This window comes from Nipponia nippon, unplaced genomic scaffold, assembly GCF_047370975.1.
Source record: "Nipponia nippon isolate SJK-2023a ecotype South Korea unplaced genomic scaffold, ASM4737097v1 scaffold_5, whole genome shotgun sequence".
NCBI lineage: Eukaryota > Metazoa > Chordata > Aves > Pelecaniformes > Threskiornithidae > Nipponia > Nipponia nippon.
In genome coordinates this window covers 53125638-53149791 of record NW_028262369.1, presented here as the reverse complement: position 1 = coordinate 53149791, position 24154 = coordinate 53125638, and the positions used below count along the sequence as shown (strand labels likewise).

At 50.4% G+C, this 24154-nt stretch overlaps 3 protein-coding genes across 4 annotated transcripts; all 3 read left to right on the top strand.

The window, feature by feature from the left end:
- Positions 1–661: 661 nt before the first annotated feature.
- Positions 662–1692, top strand: APOBEC4 (apolipoprotein B mRNA editing enzyme catalytic polypeptide like 4). Its single transcript, XM_009463586.2, is given in 2 exon segments — positions 662–1456; positions 1459–1692. Coding segments are annotated over 2 exon segments (1029 nt in total).
- A 1760-nt stretch (positions 1693–3452) lies between these two features.
- Positions 3453–8373, top strand: ARPC5 (actin related protein 2/3 complex subunit 5). Its single transcript, XM_087732316.1, has 4 exons — positions 3453–3659; positions 4521–4592; positions 6392–6568; positions 7086–8373. The coding sequence occupies exons 1-4, from the start codon at positions 3516–3518 to the stop codon at positions 7146–7148; spliced, it is 456 nt and encodes a 151-aa protein (XP_087588442.1). The 5' UTR covers positions 3453–3515; the 3' UTR covers positions 7149–8373.
- Positions 8374–8524: 151 nt separating this feature from the next.
- Positions 8525–24102, top strand: NCF2 (neutrophil cytosolic factor 2). 2 transcript variants are annotated; one of them, XM_009463549.2, is made up of 16 exons: positions 8525–11469; positions 12785–13493; positions 13995–14077; positions 14412–14520; positions 14746–14880; positions 15253–15360; positions 16219–16278; positions 17453–17496; positions 17698–17839; positions 18145–18207; positions 18597–18675; positions 20362–20405; positions 21147–21298; positions 21378–21489; positions 21759–21921; positions 23865–24102. In XM_009463549.2, the coding sequence occupies exons 2-16, from the start codon at positions 13320–13322 to the stop codon at positions 23960–23962; spliced, it is 1566 nt and encodes a 521-aa protein (XP_009461824.1). In that variant the 5' UTR covers positions 8525–11469; positions 12785–13319; the 3' UTR covers positions 23963–24102. The 2 variants fall into 2 exon arrangements, with proteins under 2 accessions (XP_009461824.1, XP_087588441.1); XM_087732315.1 differs by lacking the exon at positions 23865–24102 and adding an exon at positions 22159–23845 and having other exon boundaries at positions 13995–14150.
- Positions 24103–24154: the final 52 nt, after the last annotated feature.

Sequence of the window (24154 nt, the reverse complement as noted above, 5' to 3'; positions counted from 1 at the left end):
ACCTGTAAACACCTAAAGGAGCCCGCCTGCCGTCACCATTACAACTGGAGCAAAGTTACCGCGCTTGGGAAAGATCCTTCTACAGCTGAACTGGCAAAATCAGGGAAGAAATAGTAACTTTCTTCTTCACCACGTTTGAAAAAAAAGCTTGCAATATTCACTGAAGTGGAAACTCTGAACCAATCCTAAAAAGCCAGAAATCAGATAAATATTTACTGTTACCCTGAGGTGGAGCTGCTGAGGTGGTAATTATACCTTTTTTTTGTGTTGGTATTTACTTGTTTGTTTTGTCAGATTGTGTAACACTCATCTGCTAATCAATTCCTGGAAAGTATGGCTGGTTTTATTATACAGTTTCTCCTCTTTAGGGTAAGAGGGCAGAAGACAAGGCAATATTTTTAACTTGTGTTTTTAGCAAAAAGGCTAGTTTGTGAAAACTAAAAATGCTCCCAGGCTGCAAGAGAGCTTTGTTCTCTGTGTCATCGAGCAAGTTTCTATGTCCTGCTACAAGTTTTGGTACATTTTTTAAGAAACTACTCCCCATTATTTTTGCAGTTTAAATGGAAAACAAATTGAAGGGTTAAATCAAAATATTAATTTCCTTTTTCATTCAGGACCGTCAGCTATATAGCACATAAACAGGAAGATTTTTCAACAGAACATGAATCCAGAAGAGAAGACAATTTTCCAAGAATATCTGACAAACCAGGGAACTGTGGTAAAGCCCTATTGCTGGCAGAGACAGAACCACATCTGTGCTAAGTGTCCCTACCACATACGGACCGGGGAAGAAGCAAGAGTCCCTTACACAGAATTTCACAGGGTCTTTGGCTTCCCATACAGATCAACAGTAACTCTCCAAAACAAACACCTTCTCTTCTATGAACTGAGGAGTTTCTCAGGCACGGTAGTCCAAAAAGGCCACGCTACAAACTGTACTGACCAAGACAACCATCCAGAATCTACGCTGTTTGAGGTGGGCGGTTATCTGGATGCAGTTACAGATGCCTATGAAGACATCGGATACATCATCCTCTATTCAAATTACTCTCCTTGTAACGAGGCTTACCACTGCTGCATAAGTAAAATCTACAACTTCTTGCTGAAGTATCCAGAAATCACGCTCTGCATCTATTTCTCTCAGCTTTATCACACTGAGGACGGTTTCCCCACTGCTGCGTGGAACCGTGAAGCTTTGCGGAGCCTCTCCAGCCTGTGGCCTCGGGTGACTCTGCAGAGACTGCCTGGGGGGACATGGCGTTACCTCCTCTGCAATTTTGTGTGTGGCTTCCCAGGGTCAACCCTTTATCACCCTGCTTCACCATCAAGCACCTTAGCAGATCAACAAAATCCACACCAAATTAACAACTTAACAAGAATGAAACCGTGTTTTAGGAAAGCCTTTCCCCAAGCAATGCAGGGAAAGCCTGCTGCACAGCAGAACTTAAAGGCCTTTTCTTCTCTTCTCCTAGACCGGCCTCCCAACAGCCTTTACAGGCAATGAAAGGCAGTCTGCTGCCTCTGATGTCTCAAAGCCTCTTGATACTTTTCCCAGGCATGTTTCTGCCCTTTCAGAGGGAACATCTACACCCCAGACCTAAAAATATTGTAAGACACTTAAAAATGCCAAAGGAATAATTCAATGAAACTCATAATTCTGAAACGTTTCCAAGTGGCAGACACCTACGCTGAAGATGATACGAATTGAATTGCTTTCAGGCTGTAAAACTGAGATCACAGATAGCAAAAAAAAACCCACCAGTAAAGTCACCTACTACAAAAGTTAACCCACAGAATAACTGTGGATCTCAAATAACTGATTATGAAGATAATATGCTTTTATTTTAGTCCTGTACCTTTCAAACGTAAACCTATAGCAGTAAAACCAAAACCTCTATATCTTCTGATTACCTCCTGCGATTAATTTCTTTGTTGCCCTTAAGCCAATTTCTACCAGAAAAATGTAAACAGTCTACAAGCTACAACCACAGCTACAGCCGGATTGTAGCTTCCCAGCTGAGGTAACTTTGGGGGAACACATGACATAGCCTAAATTCCTCCTCTGTCAAGAAGGTGGTTCTACAGGTAAGGCTGATATATGAACAAAGTTTTCCCACCAGCTGTTTCCTTAATAATGAGGGGGTTTATATACACATAGATGTGTGTGTGTGTGTGTATGTATTTTTTTTTTCTAGGGCTGCTGCCCTCCACTAAGAGGAACCTCAGAAGGCTGTGTAATTTTCTAATTAATAAGAAATATCTAATAGGATAATATAGATAACACAGATCTACAGAGTCCAAGCATAACTGGAAAAGGAAAAAAAATCCTATCATTTCAAGCAGTGTTTTCACTTTGTGATTCAATACGTTTGTTATTATACTAAAGGTTTTAAAGAATGGGGCAACTGAAGTCAAGAACATGTTTTTTCCCAGCAAACAGGGCTTCCTTCCCAGGTAACGTCAATTGTGAAAAAACACACTGGCTAACTCGGTAGAAGTCAGTGCTTCTGCTCCTTTTTTACTCTCTTTGTGGTCACAGCTATTACGTATCTGAGTAAAAAAAAAAAAAAAGAGGCTGCTACCCAGTGTGGCCTGAAATACCCTTCACTTCAGCAGAGGTGACCCTGCTTGGAAACTCAAATGTTTTTCTGAGTCTCTTGTGACTTAATAGAGGTGGAAGCGTGTTAGAATCCACCAGATCCCTTACTTTTACAACGCCTAGGAGCTTTTTTTAGAAAAGCTTTCTTGAATTAGATCATGCTCCTTCTGCGCTTCCCGATAAAATGTTAACTGACATGATCACAAGAAGCCACCTGTGCTGTAGCATTGGCGTGATTACTTTCTTTTGCCAAGAAACACAAAGCCAATGCTACTTTTTAACTCTTGCAGTGACAAAGTGGTGTTTGGGCTTGGGCTTCCGCTGTCACCAAGTTCCGAGCCAAGCCCCGGACGCCGCTCACGGGGCGCAGGTTACATTGGGCTGCGCTGCCTGACCCCCGCTTCCAGCCCCAACAGGCCTGTGAGAGGAAGGAGAGGCCCTGCCTTTCTCGTGCTCGTCCGAAAACAGGACCAAAGTCCGCTCTGCGCGCTCATCGTGGGCTGCCTCCGGTTCCGCGGGGCGGGCTGGCTGCCGCGGGCTGCCAGCGGACCGCGCACCCGCGCCTTGCCGGCGGCGAGAGGCGGCGGCCCGACTGGAGCCGCGGCCGGACGCTGGTAACTGACGGCTCAGCCGGCAACGCCCGCACGCGTAACCATGGCGACCGACCGCCCCCTCGGGAAACCGCGCCGCTCGCGGCCGACCAATGGCAGCTCGCCTCCCGCAACGTTCCACGCCCTCCTCCCCCTCGTGCGCCCCCTCGCGCCGCGGGAGGGTGAGCGGCCGCCCCTCGGCGCGCCTGCGCAGAGCGCGCGCCCCGGCTGGCGCGTGCGCCCGGGGGCAGGCGGACGGGGGCGGCGGGCGCCTGCGCGGGGCGGTGGCAGCGACAGGGGCGGCGGCGGCGGGGAGCGGGGCGACCATGGCGAAGCACACGGTGTCGTCGGCGCGGTTCCGCCGGGTGGATGTGGACGAGTACGACGAGAACAAGTTCGTGGATGAGGAGGAAGGAGGCGACGGGCAAGCGGGGCCCGATGAGGGCGAGGTGGACTCGTGCCTGCGGCAATATCCTTCCGCCGCCGGGCGGGAACAAGTCCCGTCGGGAGCGGGCGCGGCGCGGGGTGCGGGGCGGGCGGGGAGCGGGCGCGGCGTCCGCCGACGCCGGGGCTGCCTTTTATGGGAACGTCCGTGCTCGGCGCTCCCGCCGAGGGACGGGAGAGGGGCGACCCGGCCGTGTCCTGACAGGAGGGCGGAAAGGGGCTGACGGGGGCCCGGGGCTGACAGGAGGAAGGGGCCCGGGGCTGACAGGAGGAGGGGGCCCGGGGCTGACAGGAGGAGGGAGCCCGGGGCTGACAGGAGGAAGGGGCCCGGGGCTGACAGGAGGCCCTGCTTCCTCCCCCACACGGCAGAGGCGGCGGTGTCCCGGGGCCGCGGTATCTGGGAGGTGTCTTGCGGGGAGGCGGCGAGAGGAACGGAGGAAGGGGGTTTCCTGTGGCGGAAAGGAGAGCTCCGTGTGCCCACTCCCACGGCCAGCTTTCCCAGCTCTTCCCACCGGCCGATGCTGGGTCGCTGTCCTGGCAGCTGTTGGAGGTGGATGTGCCGAGCTGAGGCCTGTTCTCAAGGGCTACAAATTGCAGAAGTGATGGAGAAGAATTTGTTTTACTTGGATCCTCATCCAACAAAGGGCTCAAGAAGTATTCTCCAATACTGGAACTGTACAGCTTCTTGTTCATGCTGCTCCTTCCTCAAATGGCCTAGTAATTGCTACCTTACACTGTAATCAGTGCTATCTGTTGAGGGGATCATTGCATCCACTGAACCTTAAGTATTTTCAGTCATGCACAAGCCAGCTACAAGTATCGCTGTCCTGGAGGTGGTTCTGTTGCTTTCCAAATATTTGGTGTCTGGTCCTTAACCATCTGGCACAGGAAACATGATGGCCGCACTACAGGCAGCTTTGAAGAACCCTCCTATCAACACAAAGAACCAGGCAGTGAAGGTGAAAGAGTAACTAACTCACTCATGGGTTACTCATTAAAAATCTTTTCCTGTTTCTATAACCCCTACCCCACCCACCCTGCCAGGTATGCTTTGAAGCAGCCAAGAAAGCTGGTTTTTAGGATATTCCCTGATGTCCAAACATCCACGACGTCTGCCTTTTTAATCTTGTTCAAAGTACCGTAGCTCGGATGTCATCTGTCCACGTACCTTTAACTTGGTGCTAGATCAGGTTTTGTATGTTCTCCTACGTGGCTTGGTTGTATATTGTGTGCCCTGGCTAACTCCACACATCACCGGGTGCCCGTGCCCGATCCAGACCTGGCAGCACATAGATGTAGTCAGCACTGAACAATCAAGGAACCACAACTGCAGTAGTCACCTCTAACTAAGGAAACTCTGCTAGCGCAGCCAGACCGTGAACCTACAAAAAAGGAAGAACTGATGGTTATTGCATCCAATCAAAATTAAGCCGTTAAAACCTCAGAATACGCAAGCACTCCCCCCTGTGACAGAATATAGGAGCCTGCTGCATGCACGTATTTCTGAATCTCCCCAGAATAAACCTTGAATGGCTCATGATTGCAGTGGCGAGAGGAACAGGCAGATAAGACATGGAACTGCCCAGATGGTGAGTGCCTGCAGAGGGCTGTTCTCCCTGCTTGAGGAGAGTCCCACGGGCACGTTTCCGTGCTGCTCACCAGGCCACTGGTGGAGATTTTTTCACCTAGCGCCAGCCCTTTTCTGAGAGTTTGCACAGGGTCTTGAGATCCAGCTGTTTGTTACGGATAGTGCTGTATAAAAGACTGAACAGCTTTCTCCTCATATTAGTGATTTCTTTCCATTAGATCCATATTGATGTATTAAGAATACATTTTGAAGGCAGTGGAATTGAAGAGGGCAGAGTGACTGAATTTTAATGTTTGGCTTCATTTTTAGCTGGTCTCATGGAACTTGTAATGTTTTTACTTATAGTTCTTCATGTGAGGTCTCGCTAAGCCAAGCGGCTACGGGATATTAAATTGAACAAGAAAACTGACATCCATAATTTTTGAAGAAGGAAGCTGCTTGAAGTATTTGTATAATGGAATTATTCAAAAGTCCAACAAACCCAAGACCTTTTTCTTTCATCCTCCCTCAGTGATGGATGAACAGGAAGAGCTGCTTTTTGCTGATTACATGGCTAATCTGCCGCTGTAATCATGCCACACGCATTCCTGGGCCTGAAATGACATCGAGATCAATTTGCAAATGGTTATTAATGCAAAATATTAATGCTGCCAGTTTGTATTCTGTGTGCCTGGGACTGAAGTTGACTGTGTTGAAAATATGTGGCTTCCAGCAGTCACCTCTTCCAGGCCGGCCCATGGCATTTCCATGGAATATAATAGTTGTATCTCATTAAACAGTACAAAGGCATGGAAAAGGCTCTGGTGACAAGGGAGGCCAGTCAAGTACTTAATTCTTAAAATTCTTTTGGAATTTGCCAGACCTTGAGTTTCGATATGGAAATTTATTATTTAGCCTTAACCTCATTTAATAGGTGGAGATTTGCAAACACAAGCAGAGAGGCAGAAAACCTAGAGCAGGCAAACGCATTAAGTTTTTATGCTGTTTATCATTGGGAGGATATATCTGTTATACATCATTATCACAAGCTTTGTGCACAAACTGCCCTATTCAAACAGATTTTAGAATTGTTTAAAAAAATCTAGTTTTTTTTGTTGGAGAGGTGAGTAATATTTGAAACGCACCTTATACGAGAGCGAATGTCTCTCTGCCTTCCTTATTTGTTGACAGGATCGCGCAGAAAGTATTGTCCTGAAGGTCCTCATCTCTTTCAAAGCCAACGACATTGAGAAGGCAGTGCAGTCGCTGGACAAGAACGGTGTTGACCTGCTAATGAAGTACATCTACAAAGGCTTTGAGAGCCCCTCTGACAACAGCAGCGCTGTGCTGCTGCAGTGGCACGAGAAGGTGCGTTTATAGGGCGTGCTCTTGCCTGGGTTATCCATGGTAGCAGGTTCTTGGGTCCGAGGCAGGCTCACTGAGCCTGGTAAGAACTGCCTTTCTGTCTGGTAAAACTGAAATGCCGTATTTCACGCTGTGAGGAGTGTATGGTCCTGTGAGCTCGTGTGCCTACTTCTTCTGATTCCTTGGGTAAGGATTCTACAGTTAAAATTTGGTTTTACGTTAGATGGAGGCAAACAAAATGGTTCAATCCAGTGATTCAAGCGGATGGAAGTAGAATTTCCTTCCTAGAGGGAAGCAAAATTTGCAACTTGGTTATGCAGTGAAATAAAAGCTTGTTAAATAGCTGTCTTTAAAGTGAATGCGGTTATCCTTCCCTGGCACCTTGAGTGCTAGTGTTTCGCTCTTAATGTAAAGGGCGGGGAGATGCTCATTTGAAATACAGCCGGGAAACCTTTCCGCTCAGTCATTTCAACCCGTAGCTACCTTGACCTGGTGTTAATTGCCGTGTTTCTTTTCTCAGGCCCTGGCTGCTGGAGGAGTAGGGTCCATTGTCCGCGTTTTGACTGCCAGGAAAACGGTTTAAATCCAGCAGCGAGCGGTTGTCTGCCATCCACGGCGTGGGAAATGCTGGTACAAAACCCAAACAACCAAATGCCATTGCTGCCCTGTGGGCAGCGCCTGTCTCTCAGCTTGCCTTCTCGCTGCTTCTTTCATACCTGACAAATAATGCATATCGTGATCTCTTTTTTTGTTAAATTCTGGAAAATTATGAAGGTGCAATTTTATTTCTAACAAACAGGAATATTTGGTACTCGCGAACATTTCAGTGACACGTATAGCGACATATACAACTTCATGTTTAGGATGATTTGCATTTGTGTATAATTATGGCAGATCCAGACCTGACTTCCCAAACAAATGCTGAGGGACCTAGGGCAATGTCTTAATTCTTTTCGCTAGCCAAGCAGTGTTTTGACGCAAGATCTGTATTTGAGAAGTGGGGCAGCTATTAATATAGGTAACTGGACCATGTTTTCTTTGGTCAGCCTCTGAACCTACGGCTGTGAATAGGACAGAAAGCAAAGGCTCCCTTCCGACCCCGATTATCATTCCAGAGAGCTGAGTATTTTCCTTAACCTCGCATCTCACGGCCTGTTCAGGTTCCTTGTGATCAGTCAAATACTGGGTCCGCAGCAGGAAAGTTACAACAGGATGAAGTTGTCCATCATGCAGTTTGGATGGTAGGATTTAACGGGTTGATGGTCCGTTTATGCTGGAGCCCAGCCCAGTGAACTCTTTTTATTTTGAGGAGCAAAGATCCTGAAGAGGAGAAGAAAAAGCAGCTTTCGCACACCAAATCACCTTTCAGCAACTTGAAAGTGATTTGATTATGTCAAGCACAACAAAGTGGCTGCCTGGGGTAATCCGAGAAACGCATACTGGTATCCATGCCATCCTTGCAAAGCTCCCATGTTTTGTATTCTAGATCTGCAGGGTCTTAAAGGATACCAGACAGTTCACGTTCCTGTTGTATTATGCCACGTGTGTTAGATAGTGGGCGAATCGGGTTACAGAATAAAGAGGAGTACTTTAAGAAGAATTAGGAAAGCCCAGGGCATCCCAGACCACAGATCACCATTGAAGGTTTAGGGCCAGGACTGAAATACATGTGTTTTACATTCACCATTTTACTGCAGTTCAGTTGTGTGAAACTGTTGGGGAACTTGTGAAATCTTTGCTGTTTTTTGATATCTGCTTTTTTTGTAATAATAATAAAGACCAGACAATAAATCGTCACTGAATATTTACGCTGCGTCTGAAATGCCTTGAAATTAACTGTTTGACTAACTATTTTCAGCAGGCTGCTATTCAAGGATGGACAAGAGTAAAAAAGCAAGCCCTAAAACTTCTCCTCTCCGTTATTTTTCTTGATAGGTTTGCTTTCTAGCCTTTATTTGTACCTGTACGTAATGGCGATACATGCGCAGCTTCATCCGCTAGAAAATCTGAGATTATTTCAGTGATATATTTAAACAAGAAGAAATGTTCCAAACCAGGACTGCTAGAGATGTCTCTGCCTATGCTAAAATTGGAGCCAGAGAGCGAGTTCATCACAACCATTGATGTTAGATGCTTTCTCAAGACCAAAAGAAGGAAAAGGGTAATGGCCTAGTAGGGTTGTTTTGTGGAGCAAAACTCTTGATTTCACAGTTGGGCTTTTGTTTGTTTCTCTGCCTGCCCCAGCTCCAAGAGATGAAACATTTAATTGTTGGTTTTAATAATAATTTAAGCACAGGTACAGTCCTGGGCTTGTCCTGTGGGTGGGATGACTGCGTGTGCCTACGTCATCACTAATGGCTTGAACTTCTGAAGGGCCTGAGCATACAGAAACCTGGTGTTGAGCACTCCGACATCTGAAGGGCATCTCCTGTTCGTTACCCAAGTCGCCGCTTTGGAAAAGCAGAGCAAGTGCCTTCAGACGGCTCAAACCAAAGCGTTCCTGGTGCGCCACGTTCGCTCAGGAATCAGTAAGACGACAGCTTCGGTAATAACTTTTTTTCCTTCCATCCCACCTCCTCCCCCGTTCCCCCAGGACAGCCCGAGACCTGCATGGCCGCAGCTGCCACGCGTTGCGGACGTGGGCAGGTGCGGGCAGGCAGCCCTGTGCGGCAGCTGGAGCAGCCGTGCCTTTCTGAGCAGGGTAGCAGAGCCCTGTCACCCAGCCTGTCTCACCCCGCCGCCCGCTCCCCGCAAGGGGCACAGCGCCCCGGGGCCTCAACGCAGACAGGCACTGGCATGGTTACCCCTCAACCGTTGGGTGCCCTCCCTACCTTCCTTCCTAGGATCCTTTTTCTTGCTTAACTTCAGAAGAAGAACACAGGCACAACAACAGGAGGCGCGGGCCACGCAAAGCGGAAGACCTGGCCTTGCTGCAAAGACAATGGAAAACGTCCATGTTTCAGCCATACATACGGACATACGTAGGCCTCACCCTCGTGGCCACGTGCAGCGACGGCTCTGTCCTTACAGCTCTGCCAAGGACTGCGTTTGGCTTCTCTGTTTCCTTCCGTTCATCCAAATTTGGTTAAGACACCAACTGATCCTCATTTAAAAAAAATAATTAATAAAAAGCTGTAATCTCAGACAAGTGAAAAATATTTTCCAAAGCAACTGATGACAAAGCAGGTCAGCTACCTCTAGGTGGCATCAGATAAACGAAGGCAACAAGAAGGGCGATCTTAAGGTTCTCCAGACGCCCCTTGGGCTGGGCTATGATGTATTTAGAAACATTTACAAAATGTATACATCTGCCTCTGCATCCAGGGATGTGCTAAAAGACATGCACTGATGTGGGGGTAGTAGTGCAAGATTTACAGGAAGGCATCTCTTCTGTTAACTGATTGACAGGAAGTTAAAAAGTACATCTAGTTTAAAAGAAAAATTTACCTCTTTCTTCCAAATCCTGCCTTGCTCGATTTCACGGACCATACAAACACCACAACAGGGAGCAAGCCCCAGCCGTGCCAAACAGCGACCTGTGTCTGGATGCTGCATTCACCTTATGCGGCGGCCGCCACCGGCTGAGCGAGTCCAGAGCAGCGCCGAATCCTCAGGCACCAGCTCTGCGGGAGGAGGCACGCGCTCCCACCGCCCTGCTGGCAAAGCAGAGCCTGAGCTTGGTATCCCCAGCAGGCACACGGCAGAGGGCACTGAGCGTTCCCGGCACAGCCAAAATCCACCAGCGTGGCCTTAACGAGACCTCCAGCAGTGCAGCCCAGGGATGGGACCAGCCCGTAAAGTGGAGAGGAGCTCACCATGGGAGTCACCTCCAGCTACTCACCATGGGAGTCACCTCCAGCTAGCGCCGTCTCGCAGCAGTTGGGGCTGGTGGAGGCCGTCTTCAGCTCCTGGCCCCAAACCCCACTCGTCCCCAGTCACCCCAGGAGAGCGGCCATTTCCATGCACCCAAGCAGAGAGGGTGTTTTAATCCTTTGAATAATACGGCACAACAAGTTTCTAAGAAGAAAACAGAGAAAGATGGGCAGAGAGGAGAAAATCCCTGAACAATTTCATTTTGCAAAACACATTTCCCTTCCTATTATGAGAAGGAAGCCTTCAATACTTCAATACAAAGAAAAATACTCTGTGTGCAGATCGGACCTACTCGAAGGGGAACGGCATTTGCAGGGCCCTACTAGGAAGTCTCAACACTTCCAAGCCTCGCTTGCAAACCTCCCACCACTGCCTTCAGCTTTGGCCCGAGCATGTGGCAACGGCACCCTGTCAGTCACATCCTGCTTTTGTAACAGCCAAGAGAAACTGCTGCCCTCCTGCTGCCCGGAGCTGCGGCCCCCGCTGAGCCCAGGGCTCTGAGTCATCCGTCACTTGGCCAAAGACTTTCTGGGCTCCTGCCTCCCTCCCTGCCACCGTGCAGGGAGTGAGCCAAAAACTCAGGTCCTGTGCAGAGAGTGAGCTCAGACCTGCCTTCCAGGGAAGGAGCTGGACACGCTCCGTCTCCTCCGCTCCTCCTGCGTTATAGATCTCCTCCCAAACAAGATCAATTCCCTTGATCTTTCCTCATAAGTAATGATGTTTTCTAGTGCCCAGATGAGTCTTTTTTTGGGTCTCTTCTCTCCAGAAATTATGATAAACTCTTGCATACTGTTGCTGTACAAACTTAAAAATGACTGCTGCGCCCTAGCTGGATTTTGGGTATTATTTCTACGTATTTCTTACCTGTCTCTTGGCAATCTGCATTTGCGCTGGATTCCAGGAATCTCCCATGGGAGATGTCACCATCTCTGGTTTACTCACTTCCTCTTGGACGTTATTGTAGAAGAAACAAATTTGCCTACTAAATCAGCTCCATAAGAGAAAGGCGAACAAGAGCTTCACTAGAAGGGGTATGTTTATTGCAGCTTTGAAATTGCTTGAATGTTACATTAAAAATAACCAAGCAGAAGGATAGCTGCTGTGAGCATTTGCCGTTCTTGCATCTTTCAGATCCCATCTTTCTGTAAAACGCAAGAAAAAAACCCCAACACTTGTCACAGGGGTGAGCTGGCATCCTCCTCCAGCTCCCCTTGTACCAGTTTTGGGATAAACCTGACCCAGCAGTGCACCAATTCAAATAATTAAACGAGCAGAAAATTATCCCTACAATAAGGTGAACCATTTTCTACTAGATGGGGTCCCCCATTCCTCACAGGAATGAGAAAAGGCGTCTCAGAGGGTTTTCACGCTCACCATGTGATTATTCCAACCCCTCTCCTTCAGCATCATTTCAGCTGGTTGCATTTCCCTCTGCTTTTCTGGAGATCAGAGAGTCTCCTCCATGCTCCTGTAGGAAGCCCATGGGAGCCAGCTGGGCGCAGAGGGATGCTGAGGGCACGCTTACAACTGGAGAACCAAAGGGAGCCCCGGGTTCAAGGATGTGCTTGGTCCTACTTTTTATTAAAATCCAAGTCCTTGCTGTTCAGCAGCTTGGGCTTCTTCCTGAGCAGAAGTCAAACAAAAGTCTCCTCCGCAGTCTCCCTCCTGTTGTTGGCATTATGTAATTTGCTGGGGAAGTTTGAGTAAATGCACAAGGGCCAAGTCTTGCTGACATATTTTAAGCTCTTACAAAATACGCATTGCATCGCTGGTAGATGTGGCAGAGGCAAAGTACTTCCAAAACTACTTAGAAACCACGTGTGGAGCACCCAGCTCGTGAGTCAGCAGGTCAGACCCCTGCCATCACTGCCTTCACTGCTGCCATGTGCTCAGCATCCCCCTGTCCTCCCAGCAGCGCTCCAGAGCCAGGTTGCGCACGTTGGCCATAAAACACCTTGACAGAAGCGGTGTTGGGCTGAGCGTGAGTTACCACCGGTGCCGGGGCTCAGCGTGGCACGACGGCTGCTCCCCAAAGCCCCATCCTTGGGCAGCTCCGCGCTCCCGCAGCAGCAGAGCTCCTCACTGGGGCAATGCGGTGGGGGACGGGCAGGGCAAAAGGTTTCCCAGGTTGTGCCTTGGGCTGTACTTTGCCTTCTCGCTTGGGCGGGCAGGGTAGCCCCAGCCCAGCTGCAGGCAGCTGTGCCTGCCAGGGGATGAAGGATGCATGTCTTCTGTTAACTGACTGACAGGAAGGTAAAAAGTAAATCTAGTTTAAAAGAAAAATTTACCTCTTTCTTCCAAATCCTGCCTTGCTCGATTTCACGGACCATATAAACACCACAACAGGGAGCAAGCCCCAGCCGTGCCGAACAGCGACCTGTGTCTGGATGCTGCATTCACCTTACGCGGAATGCATAAATGCAGGAACCATTTAGCAACTACCTCCCTCAAGGACCACGCTTCGGAGGGCACAAGGGGCTCAGCTGCAACACTCGCCCTCTGGCTTTGCAACCCTAAATTTGACCTGATCAGCCACCCAGCTGACAAAATCCATGGCTTTTCATGAAAAACACAGAGAAGCAAAACCCGAAGAGATGAGGAGTGGCTGCCGGAGAGGACCTGGTGCACAACCCGTGGCAGCTCAGCGTGGAAACCCGCTGTGGCAGAGGCAGCCTCTGCCCCACTTCCCCATCCCTGGGCTGCGTTTCACTGACGTGATTGAGGCCACTTCCTGCCAGGTTTGCAACACGGGCAGCGGGGAAGGCAGAAGTAAAGGCAGAAGGGAGCTAGAGAGAGGCCGAGCAGCACTGAAAGGAAGGACGAGGAGAGGGGCGAGACCCACGACGCGTCCCAGGACTCCACATCCCGCTCCCACCACACCATGTCCCTGGTAGAGACGATCCGGCTGTGGCAAGAAGGGGTGTGCGCGGCAGACAAGAAGGAGTGGAGTGTAGCCCTGGATGCCTTCACAGCCGTCCAGAACCCCCCTGCCAAAATCTGCTTTAACATCGGCTGCATCCACCTTGTTCTGGGGAAGCTGGCCGAGGCGGAGGAGGTAAGGTACAGCCCTTACAGTCACTACCCCGCTCGCAGGCAGCAGTGAGTTTGCATGCAGACCTGCCAGACACATGGATGCGGTGGGAAAGGGAGGCATTAAGGGCCACAGTCTGACTAAGGGAAGGATTCGGGGCCTTTTAAAGCTGGGATAAAGTGTGACACCCCTGGGCTGTTCCTGCTGAACCTGTTTTCTTGGTGAATCAGAGGCCAAGCAGCAGAAGAGGTGCACGGCTTGCTGCTTGCGCTTTCTCCCTCCCAGAAGTGACCACAGGGCACTAAGCTGCCAAGCAAGCAGTGGCCGATGGTTCCAGCTCAAAAAAATTAGGAGCCTGGTACAGGCTCCACCACCCAGTGCCCAACACTTTAGGGAAACGTAGCCCACAGAGCCCAGTTTAAGCCCCTTGGCTAAAGCAGGACAGGTATAACTGCTCTACACCCTCAGTTTTTTTAAATGTCTTCCTTTTCACCCCTTTTTGGCCCCACTCCCACCTCCGTACAGGCATTCACCCGGAGCATTGGCTGTGACAAGCACCTGGCAGTGGCTTATTTCCAGCGAGGGACTGTGTTTTACCAGAGGCAGATGTGAGTGGAGGGCTTTAACGTTTCGGTTTTGCCGTTTGCGGAGATGCCAGCCTTCGGCTGAGGACAGGCCCAGGTGGGTTGGTACCCCAGGGGCCAAACTGCAACCCCTCGAGGTAAAACAGGCTCCTGTTCATCAGCAGTGCAGTCTTGGGATTAACACCAGCCTTGGGGCATCTCTCCTCCCCCTGCAGTGCCCAAAAACACTACGAGGAGATAGGAGAGACCCAACTAAACTCAAACACGTTTGAGTAAAGACTTAGAGGCATCTGCGAGGTGTACCAGGCAGCCAGAGTGCCACCACAAGGTGGTAATGCCCTTGTCTTCTGCTCCACAGCCATGAAAAGGCCATCGAGGATTTCAAAGAGGCGCTGGCACAGCTGCGAGGCAACCAGCTCATCGACTACAAGATCTTGGGGCTGCGGTACAGGCTCTTTGCTTGTGAGGTGAGAAAGACTTGACCGGCAGTTTTGATCCAAAAGCGTTGTTCACAGTCTCAAGAAATCTAAGGAGAAGACAGCCAACCTCTCTTCGTGCCTTGCAAAAAAGCAAGCAAGCTGGTGCAGTGCTCTGTGCGGTGCCACAGCCCTGCTGTCCTCTCCTTCACCGCACTCTTGGCAAGCATCCGTCTGCTCTAAGAGCTCATTTCCTTGCTCCCATCCCTCTGGCAGATACTCTATAACATCGCGCTGGTGTACGCGACGATGGAGGACTGGAAGAAAGCTGAGGAGCACCTGACACTGGCCATGAGCATGAAGAGTGAGCCGCAACACAACAAGATCGACAGGGCAATGGAAGCCATCCTGGTAATGAGGAGCAGGTCTTACAGCCACCATGTTTGCTCACAGCAGCCCCACAGGGAGGAGGGAGAAAAATCCCAGCGACAGAGAAACCACCCTTTAGCTACGGCTTTAGCAGAGCAGGAGAAAAACACAGAGGGCTGAGCAAAATGTGGGTGTCCTACTGAGACACGAGTTGGTGGGAAGAGCTTTGGGTCACTGGGGAGGCAGGGACAGGAAAACCGGGTTAAATGGACCATGTCAGGGCTGGGGTCGGGCTGTCACAGTGGTGTTTTGCCTTTATGCGATGAGACCTTAACCCCAGAGGTAGAAGGCAGGGGATATTAAGCAGTCCCTGCTCTCACCTCTGAAGAGTGCTATGACTCCTCTGTGCTACAGAAGCAGAAGCTCTGTCAGCTGGTGGCCATTCCCGTGGGGAAGCTGTTTAGACCAAATGAAAAGCAAGTGGCTCAGCTGGAGAAGAAGGACTATCTGGGAAAGGCTATGGTAAGAAAGAAATACCTTATTTACTCGAGCCAAGCCTGTGGACTGAGGAGACCTGCTGATCACCCTCTCACCACCCCTCTGAGCTGCCATCTACTGCCTGGTGGACAGCCAGAGACATGGAGCCAGTTTGGGCCTCAGGGATCTCCCCAGGTGTGGAGGGAGGGATGGCACATAGGGGTCTTGTGGGAAGCAGGGAGTCTGCAGGAATAGAGGAGCTAAAAGCCCGTTTCTGCAGAGCATTTTCAGTTTCTCTCCTTAGCAAGACATGAGGGATAGTCAGTCAGCAACAAGCTGGAAAGGTCCCACTGGAGCTTCAACTTGAGCCAAGATTTTGTTCAGGGAAGGAAAAAAAAAAAAAAAAAAAAGGCAGCTATTTAAAATCTGACACCCACAACTGACCTCCAGTTCTCCCCCTCCTCCGTTTGAAAGGGGCTTTTCAGCTCGGATAAGCGAGCAAGCATTTCTCCCATGAGTTTGCAAAATCCAAGCACTGGGATATCGCCCTTGGGCTCCGGTCCTGGGAGGCAGTGCTCCACTGGAAAGCAACCCATCGGCTGTGCGGGCACTGGGGAATCAGATGACCGAGAGCCAAGCAGCTCCTCAGGTGTCAGGGGATCCCCAGAAACATGCACACATACATTTATGAACTTTCTAAACGATGTTTAAAGTTGCCTATAGGAGGTAAGGGCTTGAGCTGGACTCTTTGACTCCCTTAAACATTTGTGATTAAAATATAAAGGGAAACTTTAGGTTATAATGATTCTTAACTGCAGTAATGGTGAGGCTAAGAGCTGAGACCTTGCCACAGCTGAGAGGTGAGTTTTGGTGCCAGAAGCACCTGTCTGTCTTTGGCTCTAGGTGGTGGCATCCGTGGTGGACAAGGATGATTTCTCAGGATTTGCTCCACTCCAACCACAGGTAAGGCACCACCGATGAACGAAAGTTGGCGAAAGTTCAGGAGGACGTGGGGATGGGTATCATCCCACAGCATCCCAAGGGCTCTGGCTCATAGTGGGGAGCAAACAGCAGCATCGCCACCATGAACTTTCTGCTAGTGCCGCGAGGAGGAGGCGGACACTGCCCCCACATATCAGCTGCTCTCTCCATCATCAGAGAGTGCAGCCCAAACCCACACACGTTTGTGGCTGAGGTTAACCTGGTTCCCTGAACAGGGAAGTAGCGGCCTAGCAGCACATCCTCTGCCCCCGACGTTGCCGTGGGCAACGGCTTTCAGCAGGGAGCGGTCTCAGACCCTCCCCATGAGTCATGGGGTTCATCTGTCTCAGCTCAAGCCATCAGAGAAGCAAGAGCAGTTTTGCTTTCATTCCCCATCCTCCTCCCAGTTCCCAAAGCCCTTCACATTTTCATTGCCGTTTTCCTGATGATGTAGCAGCATCTTTCCATCTCTAAAGGCGCCCGAGAGTTTTTACAGGAGCTTTTCCAGAGGATCCAGGGAAGGGCAGCTGCTGCAGCCTACAGCACCATTATGCAAGATAAAACACGCTCTTCTCAACGCAGCCAAGCATTGACACCTCACTGCAGGAGTCAGCACTACTTCAAGTAGCTTCTTCAGAGGGCTGATAAATCCACCGGAGACTTCAAATTACTTAGGCAGGAGAGACCATAAAGCATGACGACAACGGCTGGGGATTTTACAAGCACAATAATGGGAAGATACATGGAAGCACAACTTACTGCTTAAACCAGCTGATCTCCAATCCATACTCTCAGCCCTCTGTGGGCTGAAACCAAAATCACGAGTGAAAACAGGATTCTGTCTCTGAAAACCAACTGCAGGTGGAAGAATTTAGGAACTGCTTGCTTGAAGGAGCAAAGCCAGTGATATTCCTCACGGCACAAAAGACAGTTGCTTTACGCATCAGGCTGGCAGAGAGCTAAAAATCTACCACAGCTGGCTGAAAAGCAGCAAGACTCCCTTTAGGTTCAAATTGTCTGACCTGACACCAGCACGGGGAGGAAGAAAGTGTGTAGGGGTGATGGCAGGTGTGGTAGAAGGCTGCAGGACATTTCTGCAAAGCAACTGAAATCCTCCAGATTACTGATAATTTTCTTTTTGTCTTCTTGTTGGCAGGCCTCTGGTCCTCCCCCCAGGCCCAAGACCCCAGAAATCCTCAGGTAAGTTGGATGAAGGATGGACAATGCTGCTAACCTGTGCAGCCTGGCACCATTGCAGCTGAGCATCCAGCTGGCACCCAAAATTCAGGAGGGGCAGGGAAGGGACCGTAGAAACAAGGAGACAGAGGTCTGGGTTTCCCCTACAAAGTAAAACAACAATGTCGCCCACCTTCCTGACCCGGCCGCTGCTCCCACACCCAGGGCCCTCGAAGGGCAGCCACACCGCGTCCTGTACGAGTTCATCCCCGAGACCGCCGAGGAGCTGCAGGTCCTGCCGGGAAACATTGTCTTTGTCCTGAAGAAAGAGAAGGACAACTGGGCTACAGTGATGTTCAATGGAAAGGTACCAGGGGCGTGCTTGGCAGGAGGGGACGGACAATGGGGCGGATGCTGTGAGGTTCTGCAGAGGACTTGGAGAGCAAAGCCTTGCCATCAGCAACTACACGAGCTTCTGACTTAAGTCCCTTATGTCCACCCTGGCTTAGGCCACAGGGTTTGGTGAAACCCACCCAACCTGCAGCAGCTAACCTTCAAGCCTCAGGGACTCTCCTGGATTCAGGGCAGGGCAAGGACACGCTCAGCTGCGTCCTCCAGCAGCGGGTTGCCTCCTTGCCACGGAATCCCCACTTGTTTCTCCTTCCTCCACAGAAAGGGATCGTCCCCTGCAACTTCCTCGAGCCCGTGGAGCTCCAGAACAAGCTGCACATCCAGGTGAGGAGGCCCAGGAGGAGATGGTGTGCTGGGGAGGGCAGATGCCCACATGTTCACCCACCACCTATTCCGGGCCTTCCAGCAGGACCCATACCTGCAACTTCCTCCCCCTCGTAATGCTGGGGTTGGTTCTTCCAGATCATGGTCACCTTAACATGAGCTCAGAGACCTGCAAAATCTGGGCAGATGCTGTGTTGATGGCCCTCTGGGTGGTGGTTGGCAATGCCAGGGAGATGAAGGGGTAGCAAAGTCACCCCTCCCCACTTCAAGACCCCAAACAGACCTTGGGAAAACAGTGGGTTGGAGGGGGAGCTCCACAAGGCAGCAGCACCCCAGCTCCCTTAGGAAGGGTGGGATTGACAGCACTACCTTCTTTCCATCCGGCACAGGAAGAAATTCCTCTTGAAGCCGAGATCCCAGAGCCACCCAGCTCCCCCGCTCCAGAGAAGCCACGGCGGCCAGCACCAGGTCAGTGAGGGGAGCTGAAGGGATGGGGGTGCTTTAGGGGCAAAACCCCAGCAGCAGGTTTGAGACAGTCTCCTCAGTGCCATGTCCTCACACTTTGAAGCCAGAGCTTGGCGTTCATCTCCATCCCATTCCCGGGCCTGTTTGCAGTCAAGGATGGAGAGGCATTAAAGCAGGAGGCAGAGATGGCAACTGCAGTGCCGAGGATGGAGTAAAATAGAGCATGTGGGTCCCCGAGGAAAGCAGGGCCCTCCGTGCTCTTAATTAGCACAGTGACTAATGGGAAAAAGGGCCCGGGGATGGGAACAGGGCAAGTGACCCAGCTTGTCCAAGTCTTGGAGTAGAAGGTTCCTGACAGGCTTGTCCTTAGAGCAGGGCACCCACGATGGTTTTAGTGCTGCTGTGAGCTGGGCTAGATTTGAAGGAGCTGTGGTTGCCCTGGGAAGGGGATTCCTGTCCAGTGCTACCCAGTGTCCCAGGCCTGGGGCAGGGATGGTAGCACCAGGGCCACCACACTGCCCCCAGCACAGTAGGTTCAGGATGCCGGGAAGTCGAAACAGGGCGCTGCCAGCCACAGTCACGCTGCTGCAGGAGTGCTCAGGTGCATGGTTCAAAATTGTGGTTTAAAGCTGGGGAGCACATGTGTTTCAGCAAGCTGAAACGAAGAGCTGGGAGGAAGCATTGTGAGTTGCCCTCTCTAGAAAACATCACACCGTGCTTGGAGGTAGGAGCCTGCAAACTCCACACTGCTGCAGGAAAAACCCATCTGGGGTAGAAAATATCACTGTGCAGAGACTGTACCGCACAGGTGTTAACCTGCTGCAGTTTACTCTGGCTTTCGACGGCCAACCTGCCAAAAAAAATTGAAATATGTGGACAAGCAATTGACAAGCCCCCTGCTCTGAGGTGGGTCTGAGCCAGTCGATGGTGGGGAAAGGTGGACCAAAAGCCTACTAATGACAGGACAGGGCTCATGTCCCAAGCAGAGCAGCCTCATAGGCGGTCCAGTGGTAAAGTTGACAGAGAAGATGGCTGTGGCTCATGGGAGTTAAGGGCAAACGTCTCAGGGACCCAACAAACTCAAGGAGCATCTTTATGGCACCAAAAGCCATCGCAGATCTAGCAGTGGGACCGCATTCAAGAGCATAGCTCTGTCTCTTCCCATAACGAGCACAGTCATGTCAAAGCACTGGCAAATCCTTGTGAGCAGAGCAGATCCTTGTGAAAGGACTTCAACAAACCTGCATCAAATCACCCTACCTGGCGGTCTGAATTTAAGCTTTACAACCCCAGTGAAGGACAAGGATTGCCTCCAGTTTTCAGTGTGGACCTGGGGAGATCAGAAGAGCAGACACTAAACCCAGCAGCTCCTGTATTTAATTTTTCTTTTTTTTAAATCCACTCAGGAAAGACATCCCACCCCTAAAGCTCCTGTCCCTGTAAGAGGGAAGGCACAGAGCCCAAACCTCTGCTTGGTGGTTATGTCTAAATCTTATGGATGAACCCCATCACAGCTGATGCTGCATCCATTCAAGAGACCACCACTGTTTCCAGGGTTGGTTGCTGTTGCTGCAGATAATGATGGGTGTCGAGGAGAAGGGCTGCAGGAGATCTCAATGCATATTTAGGTGCAGAGCAGCAATGCTTACCCCATCCCACTTGCTGAGCCACCTCTTTCTTCCTCCACAGACTACACTCCTGCTACTGTGACACAGCCGAGAGAAGCAGCCAAGGTAACATCTCGTGAACACAGATCCCAAGGTCCATGTTACAAACCCCCATTTATTGCCCATTGAAAGGTGCTGGCGTGGTGGCAAGCACCATGGCCCTGGAAGTGTTTCAGGTTTTTATCATTCAGGAGCACCTCCAAAGCATGACGACAGGCCTAGGGGCCAGCAGGTCATCAGGACCCAGCTGGGTGACTAGGGCTCCTTTTTGGGAGGTCTCCTGCAGGTCCGCTCCCCACTGGACCTGTGGCTGTTGGCAGAGCCCTTGTACAACTTGTGGCACTTGAGAAGGGAGAAACAGGAGAGAGGTTGGCTGTAACGCACATGCTCTTGGGCAGGGTCAGTGCATCAGAAGGTCATGCTGGGGAGAGAGATGGGAAAACATGACAATCCCAACTCAAAAAAAGAATAAGGGGGGTGGGGGGTGGACACACCTCAAATTTGGTCACCCAAAACCCATAATTTGGCTGCTAAGTGCCTAATTTATTACTGTGCTCTCTCCTGGGACAAGCCCAGGGCTGCCAACCAGCCACACGTCCAACCATAGCTTGGGTGGCACAACTGCTGACCCGCCCCGAGGGAAGTGCCAAAGGCTGCACATGCTGGCAGAGATGTCTCCCTGACCAGCAGCCAGCTGATGCCCCGCAGCTCAGATTTGACTCAGGCGACCGCAGTTTCCATGTCCTGGTCCCTCTCCCTGCTCTCGCCAAGTTACACAAGCTCTCACATCCAGTTTACTGCCCGCAGGAGGCCGAAGCAGCCCTCACCAGCCCCTACATCCTCAAGGTGCATTACAAATATACGGTCGCTCTGCAAGTCGAGCCAGGTCTCTCCTACACAGAGCTCCTGGACCTGGTTTGCAAGAAACTGGAGTTCCAGCCTGCACACACAAAGCTGAGGTGAGGTGCTGCCCGCTGCAGGCAGCAGGAGCCGTGTTTCCATGGCTCCCACCCTTACCCATGTCCTCCGTGTGCCCAGGTACAGGCCTGCGGAGAGCCAAGAGCTGGCGACTCTAAGCACGGAGAACCTGAAGTCAGCTTGGAGCCAGAGCAAGAACAACTGTCTGACAGTTTGGTGTGACATCACGGAGGTCAGTGACAGCTAGCGGTGGTGGCCACCTCTTCTGCCCGCTCCCAGCAACGAACCTAAGCAGAGGCTGCCTTTGCTTTCCTTGCGACAAGCGCAGGCTTGTGGCTTTCAAAGCAAGCCAGCGACCTCTTGAAAGGCAGAGGAGCAAAGAGCAGGCAAAGAGGAGAAGCAGAGCTTGTCTCTTACCCTGGTACAAAGAAAAAGGAGATGCCAAAAGGTGTCCTTACCTTACCTTACCTTACCTTACCTAAAGCTTATTTTCTGCCCTAGGGAGAGGGGTTTTTACTGGACAGTAAACCAGAGGAGTCGCCACAGGAGGCAACGCTGGAGGAGACAGGACCAACCCAAGTTGTAGCGCAGTACAATTACGAAGCCACCCAGCCCGAAGACCTGGAGTTTCAGGCAGGAGATGTGATACTTGTTTTATCCAAAGGTAATTGTGCTGCTTCTGCGACAGGGGAGGGAGGGACCTCCCAGCTCTGGTGAGAACACGGGCCTGACCCTGAGATGCTGAGCGCCTGCGGCAGCTGCTGCACAGTTCAGTGGAAGCTGTGGGTTCCCAACATCTGCCAGTCAGGCCAAAAACTCTCAGGTATTTGGTCAGACACTGGATGCATGTTCTTCAGTGAAGCCTACAAGCTTCATAGGGACTTTTGATCTCTTTCCCCAGATCCTCCTGTCCTCCAAAGCAAACTGCTTCATGCTGGGGACCTGCAGAGTAACAGGCTGGCTCAGGCAGCCTTCACCTATAGCAAACTTCTCCTGCGAGTTGCAGTTTGCCACCTTTAGACAGAAAATAGGCTACTCGGATTTCTGCCACAGGGCTCTCCAGGAAAGCTTGCCTTGAATGCAAACACTTTACAAGACAGGTTGGAAAAGAAGCTTGCAGAGATTGGATGAGCATGAGGTGGCAGGTGGAAGCCAGGGGAAAGGACAACCTAAGGACACATACGAGAGTTGCTTTCCTTTGCATCACTAAGAGCTGCATCACTGAGCTTCCAGTTTCTGGATTCAAAGGGCAAATTCACTCCATCCCCATGAAGGACACAAAAAAAAAAAAAAAAAAAAGTCCAACCTACTGCAGCGTTTCCAGCCTCTGCTTTACATGCTCCTGACTAACCACAGGCTTTTCAGCTTACTAGCCAATTCTCTGGAGCCACAAGACAAGCAGGACCCAACATCTGCAAGACTGCTTTCCACAAGTGCCTTCTTCCACCGCAACCGCCTTGTGTGCTGTAGCACAGGCAGAGCTCCTCCAGCTCTACCATGGGCTCCCCACCCAAGTCCCGGTGTTATACACACTTCTTCCAACATATTTTCATCACACTCTTGTTTCTGCCACCTCCTTCCCCAAACAGTTTCAAGATGGGAGAGTTTCACTAGACTGTGTTTAACTTCACTGATCACAGTTTGTTTTTTAAAGGAGATGCCTCATTTTGGCTGCCACCCCCGCAATGGGAGAATGCTCTTACTCCCATTCCCCTCACCTGGCACCTTCTTCTGGCTGCTTTTCTTTTTAAGGGTACAATCTTGCATTAGCCTCAATCCTCTTTAATATTAGTCTTTATTAGTGCTTCTATGAGAATTGAGGCTTAAATACAGACTAAATCTCAGCAAGATGTAGTACATGTTTTTGAGCTGGATCCTTTCAAGTCTGTGCAAAACGCACAGGAGGGAGGACAAATTCTGATACTTTGCTATATGTAGCTCTATCACTAATTCGTGCCGGCTGGCAGGCTTCGGCAGCGGTACGCAAGCGATCATAGTCCCCCCCCCTCCACCGCTGTAGAGGCGAGCTTTTGCACCATGCAACATTGATGACTCCTCCCCCCCCAATCCTACTCCACCCTTCACTGCTGAGCTAAATATTTCCCATTAAGAAGTTGGTTCTCACCTCATTTGGTTCCTCACAGCAAGAGCTTTCAGAGCTCCGAACCTTTACTCAACCCAGGGTAGCAGAGGCTTTTGGATTTTTTTTTTTTTTTTATATGAACATGGAAGAGCAGATGAAAATACACTTTAGTTGGCATCTTGAAGAGGACAGCCTGTCTGAGATCATTTCCTTGCTCTCCACGCTCACTTTGGTTGTCTTCTATTCAAGGCAGTTTCTAAGCCCCTTGGTCTCTGTTTTGATCTACTTTTCCCACCTTCATTTGGCAATGCGTTCGCTCTTACCTTACGGCTTTGCTCTCTACCTCATTCCTCCTCAGCCCCTTTCCTCCACATTCCTCTCTCTGCCAGGCTTTAGCATGGCTAAAAGGTTTACCAGCAGAAAACCCTGAAATGGTGACCTCGGGCCTGTCTGTAGCACGCGGAGGTTATTATGCTCCTGTATATCCCCAGGGTGACAAAAACTGTGTCGATTTTATCTTCCAGTGAATGAAGACTGGTTAGAAGGCCAGTGCAATGGGAAGATAGGCATCTTCCCATCCGCTTTCGTTCAAAAGTCTAACACTAAAGACCCGGAGATGTGATTTCAGAAGAGTTTAAAGTCATGGATGTGGAAAGAAATTAAGAATTCAACTGTTGCAATTAAGAAGTCTCCATATTAATCACTGCATCTGAAAATGAACTTTAAATATTATTGCTGCTTGTATTAAAAGCTTTGGTTTTTATTTTACTTTTTGCATTGTTCTCTAAAACAGGTACTTATTAAAAAGTTGCTA

Coding starts and splice junctions, on each gene's coding strand:
- ARPC5 (XM_087732316.1), top strand. CDS start 3,516: ATGGCGAAGCACACGGTGTCGTCGGCGCGGTTCCGCCGGGTGGATGTG. Junction 3,660..4,520: donor TGGACTCGTGCCTGCGGCAA/TATCCTTCCGCC, acceptor CCATCTGGCACA/GGAAACATGATGGCCGCACT. Junction 6,569..7,085: donor TGCTGCAGTGGCACGAGAAG/GTGCGTTTATAG, acceptor TTCTTTTCTCAG/GCCCTGGCTGCTGGAGGAGT.
- NCF2 (XM_087732315.1), top strand. CDS start 13,399: ATGCCTTCACAGCCGTCCAGAACCCCCCTGCCAAAATCTGCTTTAACA. Junction 14,151..14,411: donor TCGGCTGAGGACAGGCCCAG/GTGGGTTGGTAC, acceptor TCTGCTCCACAG/CCATGAAAAGGCCATCGAGG. Junction 17,840..18,144: donor CAGTGATGTTCAATGGAAAG/GTACCAGGGGCG, acceptor CTTCCTCCACAG/AAAGGGATCGTCCCCTGCAA.